Source organism: Lontra canadensis, unplaced genomic scaffold (genome assembly GCF_010015895.1).
Source record: "Lontra canadensis isolate GAN:19392208 unplaced genomic scaffold, GSC_riverotter_1.0 scaffold186, whole genome shotgun sequence".
NCBI classification, from domain to species: Eukaryota; Metazoa; Chordata; class Mammalia; order Carnivora; family Mustelidae; genus Lontra; species Lontra canadensis.
Genome location: NW_022631180.1, coordinates 623,113 through 643,819, shown reverse-complemented (window position 1 = coordinate 643,819; position 20,707 = coordinate 623,113). Strand labels below are relative to the sequence as shown.

At 46.1% G+C, this 20,707-nt stretch overlaps 2 protein-coding genes across 4 annotated transcripts in view; both read left to right on the top strand.

Annotated features, from left to right (window-relative positions):
• LOC116860872 (DLA class I histocompatibility antigen, A9/A9 alpha chain-like) overlaps positions 1-20,707 on the top strand; it is an 85,292-nt gene that overhangs the window by 58,949 nt on the left and 5,636 nt on the right. The window lies entirely within an intron of this gene.
• Positions 3,533-11,876, top strand: LOC116860870 (HLA class I histocompatibility antigen, alpha chain G-like). Of its 3 annotated transcripts, none has more exons than XM_032847171.1 (7): positions 3,533-3,635; positions 3,903-4,126; positions 4,487-4,691; positions 5,345-5,620; positions 5,737-5,841; positions 8,602-8,865; positions 9,956-11,876. In XM_032847171.1, exons 1-7 carry the CDS (start codon positions 3,572-3,574, stop codon positions 10,099-10,101), a joined length of 1,284 nt encoding a protein of 427 aa, XP_032703062.1. In that variant the 5' UTR covers positions 3,533-3,571; the 3' UTR covers positions 10,102-11,876. The 3 variants fall into 3 exon arrangements, with proteins under 3 accessions (XP_032703062.1, XP_032703061.1, XP_032703063.1); XM_032847170.1 differs by having other exon boundaries at positions 3,903-4,172; positions 4,416-4,691; XM_032847172.1 differs by having other exon boundaries at positions 3,552-3,635; positions 4,015-4,172; positions 4,416-4,691.

Here is a 20,707-nt window from a genome sequence, read left to right as displayed (position 1 = left end):
AAGACTGTCCAGGAAAAAAAAAAACAGATAACAACAACAACAAACTAAAGGAATTTGTGAGCAATAAACCAACCCTGCAAGAAATATTAAAGGGGATCCTTTGAGTGAAGAGAGCCCAAAAGTAAACAAGGACCAGAAAGGAATACAGACAATATACAGAAAAACCAAATTTCCAGGTAATGCAATGGCACTAGCTTCATATCTCTCAATAATTACTGTGAATGGAAAAGGACTAACTGCTCCAATCAAAAGACATAGGGTATCAGAATGGATTTTTGTGCGTGTGTGTTATGTTAGTCACCATAAAATACATCATTTGTTTCTGATGCAGTGTTCCAAGATTCATTGTTCATGTTCCACACCCAGCACTCCATGCAATACGTGCCCTCCTTAATATCCACCACCAGGCTCACCCTCAACCCACACCCCTCCTCTCTAAAACCCTCAGTTGGTTCCTCAGAGTCCACAGTCTCCCATGGTTTGTCTCCCCCTCTAATTTGCGCCAATCCACTTTTCCTTTCCTCCTCCTAATGTCTTCCATGTTATTCCCTATGTTCCACAAGTAAGTGAAACCATATGATAAATTGATTTTCTCTGCTTGACTTATTTCACTCAGCATAAAAGACCCATTGTATGATGCTTACCAGAGGACTCAAAGACACCTCCAGATTCAAAGCAAGGTGGTAGAGAACAACTTACCATGCTAATAGACATCAAAACAAAACTGGAGAAACAATTCTTATATCAGACAAACTATATTTTATTTTTTTAAGATTTTATTTATTTGATATATAGAGGGAGAGACAGCGAGAGAGGGAGAAGCAGGCTCCCTATTGAACAAGGAGCCTGATTCAGGGTTCAATCCCAGAACCCTGGAATTATGACCGAGCCAAAGGCAGACGCTTAACAAATGAACCACCCAGGCACCCCAAGCATCCCCAGATTTGATATACAACTCAAAGACATAGAAAAATGGCAGAATAATCTGCTCTCATCCCTCCAATTCGGCTTCAGTGTACTGTCAATCTCAGCTGGCATCACGGACCATGAAAAAGCAAGATGAAAACACACAAGAACAAAAATACCCTGGCTGGAGTATTAAAAATTATTATTTGGGGGTGCCTGGGTGGCTCAGTGGGTCAAGCCTCTGCCTTCTGTTCAGGTCATGATCCCGGGGTCCTGGGATGGAGCCCCGCATCGGGCTCCCTGCTCAGCAGGGAGCCTGCTTCCACCTCTCTCTCTCTGCCTGCCTGTCTACTTTGGATCTCTCTCTGTCAAATAAATAAATAAAATCTTTTTAAAAATATATAAATAAAATAAAAATTATTATTTTTACTAAATTATTCTCAAATCCCCATATGTAACATCTTATTTGTAACATGGGATGTATAGCACTTCTGCTACATCCCTAAGCCCCAAGGGAAATAATTGGTGTGAACATAACTGGCCTCTTTTTTTTTATCGAATGCCATTTTTGCTTGAAGGAATGAATGACAGAGAAACTTGGATTATTTAGACTAGGATATTTCACAGGCAGTTTCTTGAAAATGAACACAAACCTATCACTTCAAGAAAATCAGCTCACGGGCGCCTGGGTGGCTCAGTGGGTCAAAGCCTCTGCCTTCGGCTCAGGTCATGATCCCAGGGTTCTGGGATCGAGCCCCACATCGGGCTCTCTGCTCAGCGGGGAGCCTGCTTCCTCCTCTCTCTCTCTCTGCCTGCCTCTCTGCCTACTTGTGATCTCTGTCTGTCAAATAAATAACTAAATAAAATCTTAAAAAAAAAAAAAAAAAAAAAAAAAGAAAATCAGCTCACACATGATAGCTGACAGTACTTTCTGCCTTGATAAAATGTAAGCGCCCAACAGAAAATCAGAATTTTGGAAAACTTATGATCCACTAATAAGCTTGACAGCTTCTCAGTACCCACAAACTTTCTCCTTGGGATTGGTGGTAATATTGAAACAAACATGAATTTTTGATAATTCAATTCACTCTCATCAATACTGGAACACATATATAACTTAGTGAAAAAACATATTTCTTTTTTTTTTAATATTTATCTTTTATGGTGGGTTTCTTTTTTTTTTTTTTTAAGATTTTATTTATTTGACAGAGAGAGATCACAAGTAGGCAGAGAGGCAAGCAGAGAGAGAGAGAGGAGGAAGCAGGCTCCCTGCCGAGCAGAGAGCCTGATTCGGGACTCGATCCCAGAACCCTGTGATCATGACCTGAGTGGAAGGCAGAGGCTTAACCCACTGAGCCACCCAGGCGCCCCCATATTTCTTAAAAAAAAAAAAAAAAAAAAAACAGGGGCTCCTGGGTGGCTCAGTCATTAGGTATCTGAGGCATTTGCCTTAGGCTCAGATCATGATCCTGGGGTTCTGGGATCATGCCCCACATCAGTCTTAGAGTCCAGCCCCGCATCAGGCTCCCTGCTCTATGAGAATCCTGCTTCTCCCTCTCCCAATCCCCTTGCTTGTGTTTCCCCTCTTGCTGTCTCTCTCTGTCTCTCTCTGTCAAATAAATAAATAAAATCTTTAAAAAAATGAAATTTAAATTTTAAATTAAAAAAAAATTTTTTTTTTTAAATCATGCATTAGTATAAGATCCATCTGGTGTGCAAGTTGGGCCTGTGGATTTTAATGTAACAGACAAGGACATAGTCAATGATACTGTTTCAGGTTCCACTTCACAAGTAACCTTAGAGAATGAATACCTTGTGTAGTTTGAATATAGTATCAAAGATGAATAGCAATAATTCTCTGAAAAAGTTACAAAACATAATATTCTCAATATTTGTGCAAGGCTGTAAATTTGTTCATATACTCCAACCAAAACAACTCCATAAATGCGGAAGCAAATCTGAACATCCAATGGTATTCTAAGGAGACAGACAAGAAATATAGAGACTTGCAAAAATGGAATATGTAAGAAAATCCACTCTTCTAGCTATCCTATTTATTTGGGGAACTGGTTATTTTTCATAAAAACAATATTTCTGTTTTCATGTCAGCTGCTTTTAATATAATTCTAAATGAATTAATAAATTTATTAATAATAAATGTTTAACCCTGTTTTATTCCTACTATGGTAAATATCACACACAAACACAAAATCCACATACACAAAAATACTCTTGGGATCCTCAGTAATTTGTAAGACCATATAGATACCCTGTGAACAAAATGTTTTAGAATCACTTATTCACACAGCTCCTGCGCCATAACTCAGGGAGACAGAGTCACGAGGAGCGCGCCGTGCAGTATATGAGGGGTCGGGTCAAAGACCCAGGTCCCCGGACCTGCCTCTCAGGGTCTCAGATCCCAGGGCGGTGTCTGGGGCGAGGAAGCAGAGTGCCAGGGAGTCCCCATCTCCTTGGGTTTCACGTCTCCCTCTCACAACCCGCATCATGTCCTCCTACCTGGATACTCGTGACGCGAACCCAGTGCACACTTCCATTGGGCATCGGGTTTCTGGAGAAGCCCGTCAGCGGCACCGCGGATCCAGCTTCTGAAGTCGTTACCAGACCATTGGGACTCAGTTCTCCTCAGACCCTAAGGGTCTGGGGCATGGGCCCCCGAACCCTCGCATTGTTGCTGTCGGGGGCCCTGGCAGTGGCCGAGACCTGGGCGGGTGAGTGCGGGGGCGGGCGGAAAGGGCCTCTGCGGGGCGGGAGCGGGGGGACCGCCGGGCGGGGACGCGGGACTCCCGGGGAAGGCGCATCTCCGCCGCTCCCACCCCCGCCCCTGCCTGTGCTCCTCGGTCCCTCCCCGCCTCCGCCCTGCTCTCCCCGACACTGTGCTTCCCTTCCCCCGGCTCTCCCCGCCGCCCTCCTCCTGGGCCCCAGGCCCAGCGCCGGGAGGAGTGTCGGGCGGGGTCTCATCCCCTCCGGGTCCTCAGGCTCCCACTCCGGGAGGTATTTCTCCACCGCGGTGTCCCGGCCCGGCCGCGGGGAGCCCCGGTACTGGGAAGTCGGCTACGTGGACGACTCGCAGTTCGCGCGGTTCGACAGCGACTCTGCCAGTCGAAGGATGGAGCCGCGGGCGCGGTGGGTGGAGCAGGAGGGGCCGGAGTATTGGGACCAGGAGACGCGGAGGGTCAAGCACCACGCGCAGGCTTTCCAAGTGAGCCTGAACACCCTGCGGGGCTACTACAACCAGAGCGAGGCCGGTGAGCGACGGGGCCTGGGTCCAGGTCACGACCCCCATCCCCACCGACGGGCGGGTGTCGCCCCCTAGTGTCCGGGTATGAGCGTCACCGTGAGGCTGCGCGACCCACTTGTGCCCAGACCCGGGAAGAGCGCGCGGGAACCTCTATGGGGTTTACTTTGTGTTTGGACTTAGTCGCTCGCGGGTAGGGGCGGGGAGGGTTTTAGTGGCTGACCGCTGATGCCGGGCTGGGGGGCGGGGCCAGGGTCTCACACCTTCCAGTGGACTTCTGCCTGCGACTTGGGGGCCCACGGGCGTCTCCTCCGCGGGTACCAGCAGTGGGCGTACGACGGCGCGGATTACATCGCCCTGAACGAGGACCTGCGTTCCTGGACCGCGGCAGACACCGCGGCGCAGATCACCCTCCGCAAGTGGGAGGTGGCGGGTGAGGCAGAGCGCTACAGGAACTACCTGGAGGTCACGTGCGTGGAGTGGCTTCGGAGGCACCTGGAGAACGGGAAGGAGACGCTGCTGCGCTCAAGTACCAGGGCCAACAGGGCCTCTCTGATCTCCCCTCCCCTGGGGCTGGCTTCCCACCAGAAAGGGAAAATGGACTCAGTGGCAGAACACCGCATTCCCACGGGTGGGGAGATCGGTGGGATCTCCCATGGGAGATCCACGGGTGGGGAGACCGAGATCGAGCCCTCCGCCTGGGTGTTCAGGTTCCTGTAAAGAGTGACTCACCCAGAGGGCCGCTTTTCTCTAAAGGGCAATTGAGAAATCCAGTCTCTCCCAGGAGGCAGGTGGAGACCATTCCTGAAATAATCCATCAGCAGTTCCCTTTGACCTTGGCAGCCACCTTGGCAACCCTGACTTTCCCTCTCAAGGCCTTGTTCTCTATCTGAGAACATCTTTGGAGGTCTGACTCCAGGTTTTCTGACTCATTCACCTTCCCACCCAGTCAGCACACATTAGTGTGCTCTCTCAGACCTACAGCCTCCTACCCTGGACTCTCTCCCTGATTCTAGAACTTTCCAGGATTAGGAGATCCTTTAGACTACATTGGTTTCTGGGTTTTGTGCTTCTTCCATTCAAACCCATGGCCCTGTCCACCTCAGGATGGTCACATGAATGCCCTTTCGGTGGCCCTTAATGGTAAACCAAAGGGTGGAATTTCTGATTCTTTTTCTTCAGAACCCCCCAACATACACGTGACCCACCACCCCATCTCTAAACGTATTGTCACCCTGAGGTGCTGGGCCCTGGGCTTCTACCCTGTGGAGATCACCCTGACCTGGCAGCGTGAGGGAGAGGACCTGACCCAGGACACAGAGCTTGTGGAGACCAGGCCTGCAGGAGATGGGACCTTCCAGAAGTGGGCTGCTGTGGTGGTGCCTTCTGGAGAGGAGCAGAGATACACATGCCATGTGCAGCATGAGGGACTGTCTGAGCCCATTACCTTGAGATGGGGTAAGGAGGGTTTTGGGGTCGAGCCTCTTCTCAGGGAAAGCAGAAGGCCTTCTGGAGAATTTCAACAGGGTCAAGAATCAAACCAGAGGTCTGAACCCCTCACCCTCCCTTTCTAGAGCCTCCTCTTCCCATCGTCCTCATCACATGTATCATTGCTGGTCTGGCTCTCCTTGTGGTCACTGTGGTGATTGGAGCTGTGATCTGGAGGAAGAAGTGCTCAGGTAGGGAATGGAGTGGGAGGATCTGAGGTTTCTTGTCCCTTTGGGGGTTTCCTAGGTAGCAGACTGTCCTGCCTTGTAACTGGAAAGTTCCATCCTTGCACATGTACTTGTCCACTCTGGAGCTGATCACTAACACGCAGTGTGTAGCAAACATTTGTGACAATGAAGGACACATTTTCATCTTGTTAATCCTGGTGATGGGGACCTGATTCCCAGCAGTCACAGGACAGAGAGGAAGGATACTTCTGGGAACAGACCTCCAGCATGTCAGGTGACCCAGTGACCCCACACCTCGTTCTTCGTGTTTCCTGATCCTGTCCTGGGTCTTCAGGCACAATTCTGGAAACTTCATTTTCAACCAGGACTAGGAATTTCCTCTATGATCTCATGGCCTCACCCTATCCCCGGCCTCTAACATGATATTTTCTTCCCCTGGGATGAAAAGGACCAGGTGAAAGGTGATATCTCATTGTGGTTTTGATTTGTATTTCCCTGATGATGAGTGATGTTGAGCATCTTTTCCTGTGTCTGTTGGACATTTAGATGTCTTCTTGGAAACATGTCTGTTCATGTCTTCTGTTCATTTTTTAATTGGAATATTTGTTTTTTCTTTGTTTAATTGTGTAAGTTCTTTGTCATTTTAGATACTAACCCTTTATCAGATATGTTATCTGCAAATATTTTCTCCCATTCTGTCGGCTCCTCCTTCACTGCACTGAAGCTTTTTATTTTGATCCAAATAGTTTTTTTTTGTTTTTGTTTTCCTTGCCTCAGGAGTCATACCTAGATAAATGTTGTTGTGCTTGATGTCCGAGAAATTACTGCCTGAGCTCTATTCTAGGATTTATATGGTTTCCTCACATTTAACTCTTCAATCTGTTTTGAATTCACTTTTGTGTATGGTTTAAGGAGATGGTCCAGTTTCATTCTTTTGCATGTTGTTGTCCAGTTTTCTCAACATCATTTTTGGATAGACAGTCTTTTTTCCATTGCATATTCTTTCCTGTTTTCTCAAAGACAAATTGATCATATAACTGTGAGTTTACTTCTGGATTTTCTACTATGTCTCATTGATCTATACATGTATTTTTGTGCCAGTAACATGCTGTTGATTACTGCAGCTTTGTGAGTTTTTTGGTGCGTTTTTTTTTTTTTTTTTTTAAGATTTCATTTATTTATTTGACAGAGAAACACACAGCAAGAGGGGGAGCACAAGCAGGGGAAGTGGGAGAGGGAAAAGGAGAAGCAAGCTTCCCTCGGAGCAGGAAGCCTGATGCGGGACTTGATTCAAGGATCCTGGGATCATGACCTGAGCCAAAGACAGAAGACTAATGACTGAGCCATGAAGGCACCCCTTAGTACAGCTTTGTAGTATAACTTGAAGTTTGGAACGTGATACCTCCAGATTTGCTTTCCTTTTTTAAGGTTGCTTTGGCTATTCAGGCTCTTTTGTGGTTCCATACAAATTTTAGGATTATTTGTTCTAGTTCTGTGAGAAGTGCTGCTGGTATTTTGATAGGTATTACATCAAATATGTAGATTTTGGGTAGTGTAGACATCTTAACAATATTGTTCTTCCAATCCATGAGCATGGATTGTCTTCCCATTTGTTTGTGCCATCTTCAGTTTCTTTCATCAGTGTTTTCTAGTTTTCAGTGTATAGATTTTTTAATTCTTTGGTTATGTTTATTCCTAGGTACTTGCCATCCCCTCTCCCCCAAAGACCAGAAGATTGCTCCAGGTCCAACTGCCCAGATCCTTGGCCCTCATCCCTCCTTTGGTTCCTTGACCCCAGTGGGCCTCACTCCTGACACCTAGTCCCCAAACTGGCTGTTTCCGCCACGTGGTCAGCTCCAGCCTTTCCCTACAGCCAGCATTCTCCCAGCCTGCCTGTCCTGTGCTGGATGTCCCCCCTAAACCTCTCTGGGGGTCTGACCTGTGCCCCTTCCCAATATCACCCCCACCATGCAGGTCCTTCTCCAGGGAGTTCACCATGGTGTTTTGATTCTAGTTTCTCTTTCATTCCCCTCCTTTCTCATATAAACTACCCTTTGGGCTCCCTGCTCTGCCTCTCTGAAACCCCTGCCTACTGCCTCTCCCCAAGGGACCCTGGCAGGTCCAGCCCATCCCCACTTGGGGACTCACCCTGCCACTATTCCACTTGGACCTAACCCTCTTCCAGGCCCACATCAAGCTCCCTTGTGCCCACAATCCACCCCCCCACAACAGGCCTTCTGCCTCAGAGTCCCTCCCTCCCTTCGCCCTATCTCCTCCCTGATGAGCCTTCACCACAGGCAGCAGCCCCTGGCTCTCCACTCCACCATAAGCCCCCTGGGCTCCATGGCAGCTCTGGCCATGGATTAATCAACCTTTGTCTCCCCACTGCCCCTCCCTCCCACCTGGCAAGAAGACCACTCCTTCACCATGGCTTTCTTGTCCCTTCCTTGGTCCCTGCAGGCCAGCCTTTCCCCTTGACCTCCTATCTTCACCTACCCACAGAGGCCTGTGACTCCCTCTCCTGGCTCCTGTCCTGCATGTCTACCCATTTCCAGCCCCCTCTGCCATTCCTTCTCCCCTCTCCTTCCTGCCCCCTTTCCTCTCTTCCTGCATTAGAAAGCCTCCCTCCTGTGCCTTGTACAAATGCATTTTCTGCATGCTCAATACTTCAAGCAGCTCAGGACAGCTGAGCTTTTCTGAGAAACATAAGACATGCAGTTACTTCCAGAAGGCAGTTTCATCCATGTTCTGCTCCCTGCCCAGGATCCCATGGTCTTTGTTATAACCTCACAGGGGTGTCCCAGGATGAATCTGTGCATCGGAGAATTTTTGCTGAAAGACACTTGGATGGTCAGGCCTTCCTGCACCATGACAACAAGAAAGATGTGGCAGAGTCACAGAGATTAGGGGCAGAAGCAATCCGGGGACCTGAGACATGGGCAACAGAGACCAAGGGCTTGAGAGACACCGGGAAGGAACTCAGAATGAGTCTAGAAGACCTCCTGGCCCTGCAGGCACCAAGAAGAGGTGAGAGTGGCGTCAGAGCAAGAAGGATGGGAAACCTTTCCCAGGGAAGTTCAGGGCAGAGAGCAGAGACCTATCTCTTACCCTGGATTGGCTGGTCTGAGGGTCTGAGGGTCTGTGGACTTCAGCCTACAGTGACCATTACTGAGCCAACACAGGGAAGATGTGGAGAAGAGCAGACAGGGACTCCTCTGGCTGGAGTTTGTCACTGGGGCGGGGAGGGCGGAGGGACACAGGTTGGGAAATTCACTGCTGGATGGTGGCCGGTTTGCATTTCCTCCAGGAGATTTGGGACTAGGAGATCCAAGAAGACAACTGCACCAGAGTCTTCAGGCATTTCCACCGTGATGGGGAGCCCTTCCTCTCCTATGACTTGAATACCCATGGCTGGACAGTTCCCTGCTCTTCCACACTGACCTTGGTTATGGAAATCAAGAAACCTGGGATGTAGATGGCTCTCAAAGCCAGGATTCCTTAGCCATGTGCAGAGAGAGCTTTGTGGAAGCATCAGAAATATCTGGAGTCCTGGATGGGCTTCTTGGGCAAAAAAGGTTCAGCCCTGGGGCAGAGGCCTTCCTCTCCCCTAGACCCATTGAACCTCCTCCTGCAAAACACTGTCCAAGGAAACCCTCCCTGTCCTATGGAATGCACATATGTTCTCTTGGCGCATTGTATTGTGATCGGCCTAAACTCTTAAAGCCTCTGGATAAAGGATAGAGATACCAATCATGTGGGGCCAGAAGTGAATTCTCTCAGGAGCACCTGGGTGGCCCAGCTGGCTGATGTCGAATTCTTGATTTTTAACTCAGGTCATGATCTCAGCACAGAGTCTGCTTGGGATTCTCTCTGTCCCCCTCCCAATGACCCTCCCTGCTTATGCACTCTATAAATAGATTAAATAGATGATAGATGGATAGATAGATGATAGATGATAGATAAAATCTTAAAAAAAAAAAAAAAAATCTGAATCCTGTCAGTGTTAATAGTCCAGGGAGACAGTGGACTCTGCTACAGAAAACTGAACCAGGAGGGTGGGTGTCAGGCAGAAGAGGAAGCCTAGCCTCCATGTCATGTTCCATTATATTCCCTTCAACCCAAGAACCCACCCATCATGCCCCCTCCTCAGCATCAACATGTGGATCCAAGAAAGTGAGGCCTGGATCCCAGGGTCATCCGCCAGTCCAAAGGAACTGGACCCCAGGGTGCAGAACAAACTTGGAGAAGGTCTGGGGTCAATGAAGGCCTCAGCAAGAGGTGAAAAGGTGGGAGAAGCAGCCCTCTTCTCTCTGTTTCCCTTAGAGGGGAGCAGGACTCAGCCATGTGCCTCATTGGCTCTGTGCTTTCTCCCCAGTGCCCCAAAAAGAGAACGTGTTCTGCAGCCAGCCCTTGGAGGGCTTGGTCAGCCTAATATGCTGGGCTTTCCATTTCTCTCCCGGGAATATCTCCCTGACCTGACTTCGGGATCAGGAACCCCTGAGCCAGAATGCCTAGCAGGTTAGGGGAGTCCTGCCTAGTGGAAATGGGACCTACTGGACATGGGGGACCATAAGGGTCCCTCAGGGAAAGGAGCAGAATTTCACGTGCTGCATGGAAGCCACAGGGAACCACACTGCACACCCTGTGCACTCTGGTGGGCCTCGGGTGATTGTGGAGGGGGCTCTGACTCTGGTCGGGTCAGGAGCCAGGGTGAAGAGAAGAGAGCAGACCTGTGGTCCTGGGGAGCCCCAGTTGATATATGGCCCTTTTCCTGGAAAGGCCCTAGTGCACAGGTACGGACAGACAGTTGCCTGGCTGCTCCTGCTGCTGCTGCTGCTGCTGCTGCTTTTATCACCATTATTGTGTGTGTTCTTTCTCCAAGAACAAGAAACCAATAGCAGTTATGGGAGCCCAAGTGAGAAATCTGGGGAGTGGGTGGGGTGGGAGGGGCTCTAATGGATGTGGGGCCCCTCATGTCTCCCTCTGCATAGACTGTAGGGAACGACAACTTCTGTAACAGGAGCTGGAAGTCAGATTTCTGAGAGGGGTTGGGAGCCATGTCTGTATCCCCACCCTTAGCCCTGCTCACAGCCAGGGACACCAGGGCCCTTGAGTGGTGAGCATGGCCTCTCCTTGCTCTGAGTGAGGGTTGGGCAGTGGGGCTGGGACTCCCTGCTCTGAGCTTGTCCTTCCCTGTCTCTTTTCTCAGGCTAAGCCGGGCTCTTCCAGGGGTGTTTCCATGTGGTAGGTGGTGGAGAGGTGGTGCAAAGGGCAGCTTCGGGATGTAGAGGGTGGACAGACAGCCTCAGGCTGGGGTCTCAAGAATTCCCTACACCTCATTTACAAGAAGGTTGCAACAAGCACTGCCTGAATTACCTGGGGGAGTCCCTACTAGGAAAGGGGCAGGAAGGCCCTGGCAGCCTCAGCCAAGCAGCATTTGGGGAGGACCTGTGATTCCAGGGGCAAGTGGGCCAAGAAGGAGCAGGGAAGGCCAAAGGCAGCTTGGGAGCCTGGGCCAGGGGTGAGGGTGGAGGAAAAGGCCAGGCCTCTGAGAGCATGTAGTACTCTGAGTCAGGTCAAGTACAGACCGCTGGAACCCACTTTTTCTACACTGGGCCTGTTGGTCTCCTGAGATTTCTGATGTCCCTTCTGGTTAGGAGCTGCTGGCTCAGGGCCAGGGGAGGGATGAAGCTGAGCTGCAGGTGGGGTCTGTCCCTGTGGTTGAGCGTGATCAACAAGCAGACAACAGCCTGATGGTACACAGGTGCTTATGCAGGTGGGGATCCAGACAGCTAGGGAGAGAAGATGCTATGTTTGTGACCACTGCCTGGCCTGGAGGAAGAAGTAACAGATACCTGTCTTTCAGGCATGCCCTCTGCTCTGTAGGTGCATGGGTCAGGGCTTGAGAGGGGGGAAAGCATTGAGTTTATGCTCCAGGGTGTTGTCCTTGGCTGTGGGGCACTTTCTTGTTCCTGTCTGGTAGTTGGTGGAAGCAGGCCCAGGTGATGATGCTGAGGGATCATGGTGGGGTGCGCGGGGTGGGGGGGGACCAGCAAAGGCTGAGGAAAGGGGTATGAGAGAGAAAACAGTGAGGGTGTTATGCTCCTTCAGAGAAAGGCAAGGCTGAACTTGGACAACTGAAGGAGAAGTCACACAAAGCACACAAAGCAGTATTTGGCACCAGATAGGCTTCTATTGGTTTCTCTTTTCTCCCTGAGCTTGTTAGCCTTCAAGACCTGGGTTAACACCAGATGGCATCAACAGGCCATAATGGCAGCAAGCAGCATTTGACAACTTCAGGGCATCCCCACTGAGAGGCAACATATTCTGGAATATTCTAGACCATTCAGATCTCAAAGATGACTCTAGCCCCAGCCCATGTCACACGGACCAAAAGAGCTGCTGTTGGGCCTAGCTGATTCACACAATGAGAGAGAATAAAATGTGGTTGTACCATTTGGAGATTTTTTTGTTATTTAGCAATAGGTAACAGCAATGTCTGATGTACTACTATTATTACGTTTTATTTATTGTCTGTCTTTCCTGTCAGATGGAAAGCATTAAGACAATATGTATTTTGTCTGTTTCATTAAATGATTACCAGGCCTAAAACAAACACTGGCCTAGAGGCATTCATGGAGTATACTTAGAGGAAGGAAGGGAGGGAGGGAGGGAGGAAGGATGGATTGTTGTAGGCAGAATTCCTTAAAATTGGTTTTGGGGCTGTAAAGAGGAAAGTTTGTGGGCATTTGGCATGGGGAGTTTTTTATGATTTGTGTATGCAAGTGTGTATGCACCTGCATGAGTTCCTGTGTGAGTTTAGTATGTACATATTGGTCTTGGTTGTCTGAACAAGGAACCAGGAATATGAAGAGTAACTCCTGCACTCATATTTCAAATACATAGGCAGTATAGACAGGTAGCACTGCTGATCATTGAAATTATCAAGTCTGAGGAGAGAATTAAAAAAGAACTGAAGAAAAGGGAAGAGACCCTAAAGGAGTACTAAGACATCATAAAGGGAACCAACATATGCATTTTGGGAGTCCCAGACAGAAAAGAAAGAAAAAACTAAGGTTTATTTGAAACAGATGCCTCTGAGATGTCTTGGGCTCAGGAAAGGGCCTTAGTTATGTTGTAGTTCATTGACTCAGCTGCAGGATTTGAGACCCTTGGGAGCTCCATCTGGCCACCCTCAAATCCCTGGGTCAGACTTCAGGGTAGAAATGAGATTTGAGTTTGGGCAATAGAGCTCCTGTCTTGGTGTTAAAAGTAGCAGACAGTAGGACCTGAGGTGGTCAGGATGAAAGATTCTGGCACTGACATCACTGAGGGAAAGAGCCAGTAACCCAGCCTCCAGAATCAGAGGCAGCAGTAGGAACAAGTGACAGGGACTCACAGGTCCAAGGTCCTCTCCATGGAATGTGGCAGTGTGTTTACTGGAGCATCCAGGATGTTTGTGGGGCTGGCTGAAGATCTGGGAACTAGTGGTTATGGCCTTAAGGTAGCTCTCTTCCCTACGTCCAGATTCCTTGGTTACTCAGTGGGGAGGAAACATCAATGTCAGTGTACATTTTGGGAAACACTGACCTACACATTGTGCCTCCTTTATGTAGAGCCCTGTGCTAGTTTCATAGGCCAAAGAGACCCTGGGTGGGTCCCAGGTGAGCAGCCAAAAAAGAAGCTAAGGGCTTCTATTCTCAGCTCTGTGACCACACAGAGGCATTGCCACTCTGCTCCCAGATTCTCACTGAACAACATTGGGACGGGGGAGGGAATGGGGATGTAGAAAGCACACACATGCTCAGGGAAAAGTGTAGGCTCAAAAACGACATGAGAAGAGCTGAAGTGTACACCTAAAGCTGATTTCTGGTGCACAGCCTACAACAATAAAAAATCAAAACAAACAACAAACCTGTTGGTGGGGGGAATGATTTTCAGAGTTACCACAACATAAGAGTGAGATGACCAGTTTTCAACAACAATAAAACACAAAGTATATAAAGAAAGAGGACAATATGACCCATTCAAAGTAAAATAATAATAACAGGAAATGTCCCTGATAGATCAGATGGTGGACTTACTAGACAAGAACTTTAAATCAACTGTCTGTAAGATGGTCAAGGAATTAAACAAGACAGAGAAGTCAAGAAAATGAGATATGGATAAAATAAAGTATCTACAAAGAGATGCAAAACATAAACTAAAAGTCCAGTGCTGATATATACAATAACTGAAAGAAAAATTTACTAGAGTATTCAAGAGCAAAATCCAGCAAACAGAATAATCACTAAACTTGGAGATAGGACAATTGAAATTATCAAGTCTGAGAAGAGAATGAAAAAAAAACAAAAACAAAAACAAAAACAAAAACAAAACCTGAAGAAAAGGGAAGAGACCCTAAGGGAGCACTATGAACACCATAGAAGAAACCAACATATGCATTTTGGGAGTCCCAGACAGAAAAGAAAAAAAAAAAAAAGTAAGAGAGGTTTATTTGAAGAAATAATGGCTGAAAACTTACCTAAATTCATGAAAGAAATGAACATAAACATAACTCCAATCAAAGCATGAGGCTGAGGGGTGCCTGGGTGGCTCAGTGGTTAAAGCCTCTGCCTTCGGCTCGGGTCATGATCCCGTGGTCCTGGGATCGAGCCTCACATCGGGCTCTCTGCTCAGCAGGGAGCCTGCCTCCTCCTCCTCTCTCTCTCTGCCTGCCTGTCTGCCTACTTGTGATCTGTCTGTCAAATAAATAAAAATCTTTATAAAAAAAAAAAAAAGCATGAGGTTGACAGAATGGTTAAGGAAAGATGAATTAACTATATGTTGTTTAAGAGATTCACTTTAGGGGCGCCTGGGTGGCTCAGTGGGTTAGAGCCCTTGCCTTTGGCTCAGGTCATGATCCCAGGGTCCTGGGATTGAGTCCCACATCTGGCTCTCTGCTCAGTGGGGAGCCTGCTTCCACCTCTCTCTCTCTGCCTGCCTCTCTACCTACCTGTGATCTCTCTGTCAAATAAATTAATAAAATCTTTTTAAAAAGAGAGAGAGAGAGATTCACTTTACCAAAAAACACAAATAGTTTGACAGTGAAAGGATGGAAAGAGGAATCCCATGCACATAGTAAACAAAAGAGAACTGGAGTATTTCTAATATTCTCAGTTAAAATAGACTATAAAATCAAAAGAATTTAGAAGAGATAAAAAGAACAGTGGATATTAATAAAAGTTTCACTAGAGCAAGAAGGTGCAACAATTATAAACTTCTAACAGTTAATAGCAAATCAATAAACTCTATGAAGCAAAACTTCATACACTGGAAGGCAGAAGTAGAGAGACCCACAATGATAGTTGGAGAATTCAATATCCCATTCTCAAACCTGGATAGAGGAACCAGCAGAAGAAAAGTAAGGAAATAGAGGGCTTGACCAACATAATAAATGAACTACATCTGACACCCATATAGAGAACACTCTACCCACAAATAACAGAATACACATTCTTCTCCAGTGCACATGGGACTGTTTCCAGGATGCACCATATGTTAGACCACAAATTAAGACTCAACAGAATTGAGATAAAAAAAATGTATGCCAGGGCAAAATGGCTGAAGAGCAGGGGACCACGTTTCTCTGGTCCCTTGAATTCAGCTGGAAAACTATCAAACCATTCTGAACTCCCATGAATTCAGCCTAGGATGTAAGGGGAAAAAAAAAAAATCTGGAACTCTACAAGTAGAAAAACAATTGCTTTTTGCAAGGTAAGAAGTGTGGAGATATGAATCTGAGAAGGGATATCTGAAGATAAACAGAGAGGGGAGGGAGCCTCCATCAGCCAGCCCCGGAAAGTGATATACCCCAGAGGGCAAAACGGGAACCCTTAGAAATCTGCTCCAATGAAAGAAATCTCTATCTGGAAGGGGCTCAGGGGATGAAAAGGGCATAATTCTAGGTGGCTGTGTGGTCTCAAGTTCCCAGGAGTCACAGAACTAACAGGGGTCCCTAAGCCATTAGAGTGCCCAAACAGTGAAGCAGTGAAATGTTTATGGTCAGTGAGCCAGGAGGGGACTCTCAGCTTGGGTTGCCATAAATCGGGAGCCAGTCCTGATCGGGTGACTGCTCTCCACCTGCACACCCAGAAAAGGACTGAAACACGTGGACCATCTGCCATCCCTCAAGAGGGGTGGAAAAGGGGCCCCTATAACTGTGCAACAGCTCACAGGGTGGCAACCCCATAAAGGACAGCAGGGCAAACCCAGCTGTCCCTGGGGAGCATCGGAGCAGGTAAGCCCTCAAGCCCCCAGCCGCTCTCAGCCCCAGGGCACTACAAAAGGCAGTAACATGGGATCCTCAGACTCCCCTGGGGAGGATTGCTGTGGGCATGCACCACAGGAGTCTGCAGATTTTGGCCCACACAAAGGTGAAGACTATTTGTCCCAGAAAGTTTACTGAAGAGATGGGACAGCGATGTTTCTGTTCTAGGGCTGGAGACTGGGACACAGCCATTTTCATTCTGATCCTCTAAAGAGGCATGGAGAGCCTTCAGGGAACAAAAGCCACACACAGGACCAGCTTACACTGAGGCCCAGGGCCCTGGCAAGGAGTGGTGCAACACCGCCCAGGTAAAGACACCTGAGAAGCAGCACATCAGGCCCCTTCCCTAGAAGACCAACTGGAAGAACAGGTGCATAGATGGTTTACAGATCTACAGGACTGTAAAACTGCAGCACTAGGGGCAAATAATATACAGAATTCAAGGTTTTTTCTTACAATTCCTTTATCTTTCAGTCTAAAATTTTCTTTTTTTTTCTTTTTTCCCATTTGAACTAGTTTCTTATTTTAACTACTCTTTGTTTTTAAGTCACGTTTTAGCTTTTATTTTTTACATTTACACTTTATAGATATAAGCTTCATTTTTGGTCTTTTTTTACTCAATTCAATTTTATTTTTGTATATATAGGTTTTGTTTTCTTTGTAATTTTGGGACTTAGTGTCTTCTAACATACAGACCAAAATTCACTCAGGAACAAGTGGATCATCTTGCTTTGTCCACCTTATAAGATTATATTCTCTTCCCCCACTCTTTTTTGTTTTGGTTTGGTTTGGTTTGCTTTTCTATTCTTGTTTCTGACCTCTTTGGATTTGTCTAGTGTGCATTGTGCTTGGGTTGTGGTTGATATTTTTGCTTCTGCTCACTCACTCACCCATTCTTCTCTGGGCAAAATGACTAGGAGGAACTCACAATGAAAGAAAAAGCAAGAGTAATGTTTTCTGCCACAGATCTAATTGAGATGGGTATAAGTAAAATGTCAGAGATGGAATGCAAGATAGCAATTATAAAGTTAATAGCTGGGCTTGAAGAAAGAATTATAGACAGTAGAGGATCTCGTAGGGCAGAAATGAGAACTAATCAGGCCAACTTAAGAATGCTGTAACTGAGGGGTGCCTGGGTGGCTCAGTGGGTTAAGCCTCTGCCTTTGGCTCAAGTCATGATCTCAGGGTCCTGGGATCAAGCCCCACAACCGGCTCTCTGCTGAGCAGAGAGCCTGCTTCCCCCTCCCTCTCTCTGCCTACCTGTGATCTCTGTTTGTCAAATAAATAAATAAAATATATATTTTTAAATGCTGTAACTGAAATGCAGTCTAATTGGATGCTCTAAGGGTGCCAAGGTGGCTCATTGGTTAAATGTCTGCCTTCAGCTCAGGTCATGATCTCAGGGTCCTGGGATCAAGCCCTGCATCAGGCTCCCTGCTCAGAGGAGACCCTGCTTCTCCCTCTTCCTCTGCTCCTCCCTCTGCTCCTGCTCATTCTCTCTCAAATAAATAAATATTTTTTTAAAAAATTGGAAGCTCTAACAGCTATGGTGAATGAGATAGAAGAGAGAGTAAGTGATCTAAAAGAGAGGCTGATGGAAAGGAAGAAAGTTGAGGAAAAAAGAGAAAACATCTAATAACCCATGAAGGGTTTCATGGCATCGAGAAACTGATGCCATGAAACATGCCAATGTCAGAGTTACTGGGGTATTAGAAAATGAAGAAAGAAAGAGAAGGCCAGAAGGTTTATTTGAACAAATCATAAATGAGAACTTCTCTAATCTGGGAAAGGAAACAAGCATTTATGTCCAAGAAGCAGAGAGGACCCCTCCTAAAATCAATAAAAGTATATCAACATCCCAACATATGATAGTGAAGCTTGCAAATTTCAGAGACAAAGAGAAAATCCTGAGAGCAGCTCAACAAGAGTCTCCTTACCTACAGAGGCAGGAACATACACTAACATCAGACCTATCCACAGAAACCTGGCAGCCCAGAAAGGGCTGGCATGATATATTCAGGGTACTAAATGAGAAGAACATTTAGCCAAGAGTTTTTTACCAAGCAAGGCTGTCATTGAGAATGGAAGGAGAGATAAAAAGTTTCCAGGAGAGACAGAAACTGAAAGAATATGTGACCTCCAAGCCAGCCCTGCAAAAACATTAACGGGATCCTTGTAAGTGAAGAGAAAGCCCACAAGTAACATAGACTGAAAAGAAACAGAAACAATCTATAGGAACAGGGACTTTTCAGATAATATGACATTAAATTCATATATTTCAATAGTTACTCTGAATGTAAATGGACTAAATGCTCCAATCAAAGGACACGGGTTATCAGATTGGTTAAAAAAACAAGATCCAGGGCGCCTGGGTGGCTCAGTGGGTTAAAGCCTCTGCCTTTGGCTCAGGTCATGATCCCAGGGTCCTAGGATCAAGCCCCACATCGGGCTCTCTGCTCCGCAGGGAGCCTGCTTCCTCTTCTCTCTCTGCCTGCCTCTCTGCCTACTTGTGATCTCTCTCTGTCAAATAAATTTTTAAAAATCTTTAAAAAAAAAAAAATAAGATCCATCCATATGCTGTCTACAAGAGACTCATTTAGAACTAAAGACACCTCCAAGCTGAAACTGAGGAGTGGAGAACAGTTTACCACATTAATGGAACTCAAAAGAAAGCCAGGGTAGCAATCCTTGTATCAGACAAATTGCATTTTAAACCAAAGACTATAGTAAAAGAGGAAGAGCAGCATCATATCACATTTAAAGGGTCTATCCAACAAGAAGATCTAAAAATTGTAAATATTTATGCCCCCAACATGGGAGCAGCCAGTTATATAAACCAATTAATAACCGAAGTAAACACATTGATAAGAATACAATAATAGTAGGGGACTTCAACACACCCACTTATAGCAAAGGACAGATCATCTAAGCAGAAGATGAACAAAGAAACAAGAGCTTTGAATGACACAATGGACCAGATGGACCTCATGGATATATACAGAACATTCCATCCTAAAACAACAAAATACTGATTCTTCTCAAGTGCACATGGAAATTTTCCAGAAGAGATCACATACTGGTTCACAAACTGGGTCTCAGTAAATACCAAAAGATTGGGATTATTCTCTGCATGCCTTCAGACCACAATGCTTTGAAACTGGAACTCAATCACAAGAAAAAATTTGGAAGGAACGCAAACACTTGAAGGTTAAAGTGCTCCCTACTGAAGAATGAATGGGTCAACCAAGAAATTAAAGAGGAATTTTAAAAACTCATCGAAACTAATGATAATGAAAGCACACTGGATCATAACCTTTGGGATACAGCAAAGGCGATCCTAAGAGGGAAGTACATTGCAATACAAGCCTTCCTCAAAAAAATTAGAAAAATCTCAAATTCATAAGCTAACCTTAAACCTAAAGAAGCTGGAGAAATAACAGCAAATAAAGCCTAAACCAAGCAGGAGAAGAGAAATAATAAAGACTAGAGCAGAAATCAATGAAATAGAACCCAGGAGAATAGTAGAACAAATCAATGAAACTAGGAGCTTGTTCTTTGAAAGAATTAATAAGATTAATAAACCCCTGGCCAGATGATCAAAAAGAAAAAAGAAAATAAAATCATTAAGGAAAGAGGAGAGATCACAACCAACACCAAAGAAATACAAACAATTATAAGAACAAATTATGAGCAACTATATGCCAGCAAGTTTGACAATCTGGAAGAAATGGATGCATTCCTAGAGAAGTATACTACCAAAACTGAACCAGGAAGAAAGAAAAAACTTCAACAGATCATAACCAGTAAGGAAATTGAAGCAGTAATCACATATCTCCCAACAAACAAGAGCCCAGGGCCAGATGGCTTCCCAGGGGAATTCTACCAAACATTTAAAGAATTAATACTTATTCTCCTGAAACTGTTCCAAAAATTAGAAATGGAAGGGAAACTTCCAAACTCATTCTACGAGGCCGGAATTACCTTGACTCCAAAACAAGACAAAGACCCCATCAAAAATGAGAATTACGGATCAATATCCCTGATAAACATGGATGCCAAAATATTCACCAAGATACTAGCCAATAGAATCCAACAGAACATTAAAAGGATTATCCACCAGGACCAAGTGGAATTTATTCCTGGGCTGCAAGGGTGGTTTAACATCTGTAAATCAATCAGTATGATAGGTCACATTAATAAAAGAAAAGACAAGCACCATATGATCCTCTCAATGATACAGAAAAAGCATTTGACAAAATACAGCATCCTTTCTTAATTTAAAACTCTTCAAAGTGTAGGGGTAGAGGGAATGTACCTCAATGTCATAAAAACCATCTATGAAAACCTTACAGCGAATATCATTTTCAGTGGGGATAAGTGCTTTTCCTCAAGGTTAGGAAAATTACAGGGATGCCCACTCTCACCACTATTGTTCAACATCGTACTAGAAGTCCCAGCCTCAGCAACCCAACAACAAGAAATAAAGGCATTCGAGTTGGCAAAGAAGAAGTCAAACTCTCAATCTTCACACATGACAGGATACTTTATGTGGAAAACCCA

Bases quoted from the DNA above. Each gene is read 5' to 3' on its own strand.
- LOC116860870 (XM_032847170.1), top strand. From the start codon at position 3,572: ATGGGCCCCCGAACCCTCGCATTGTTGCTGTCGGGGGCCCTGGCAGTG. The intron at 4,692-5,344 runs GTACCAGGGCCA...CTTTTTCTTCAG, and splicing joins GGAGACGCTGCTGCGCTCAA to AACCCCCCAACATACACGTG. The intron at 8,866-9,955 runs GTGAGAGTGGCG...TATTCCCTTCAA, and splicing joins CCTGCAGGCACCAAGAAGAG to CCCAAGAACCCACCCATCAT.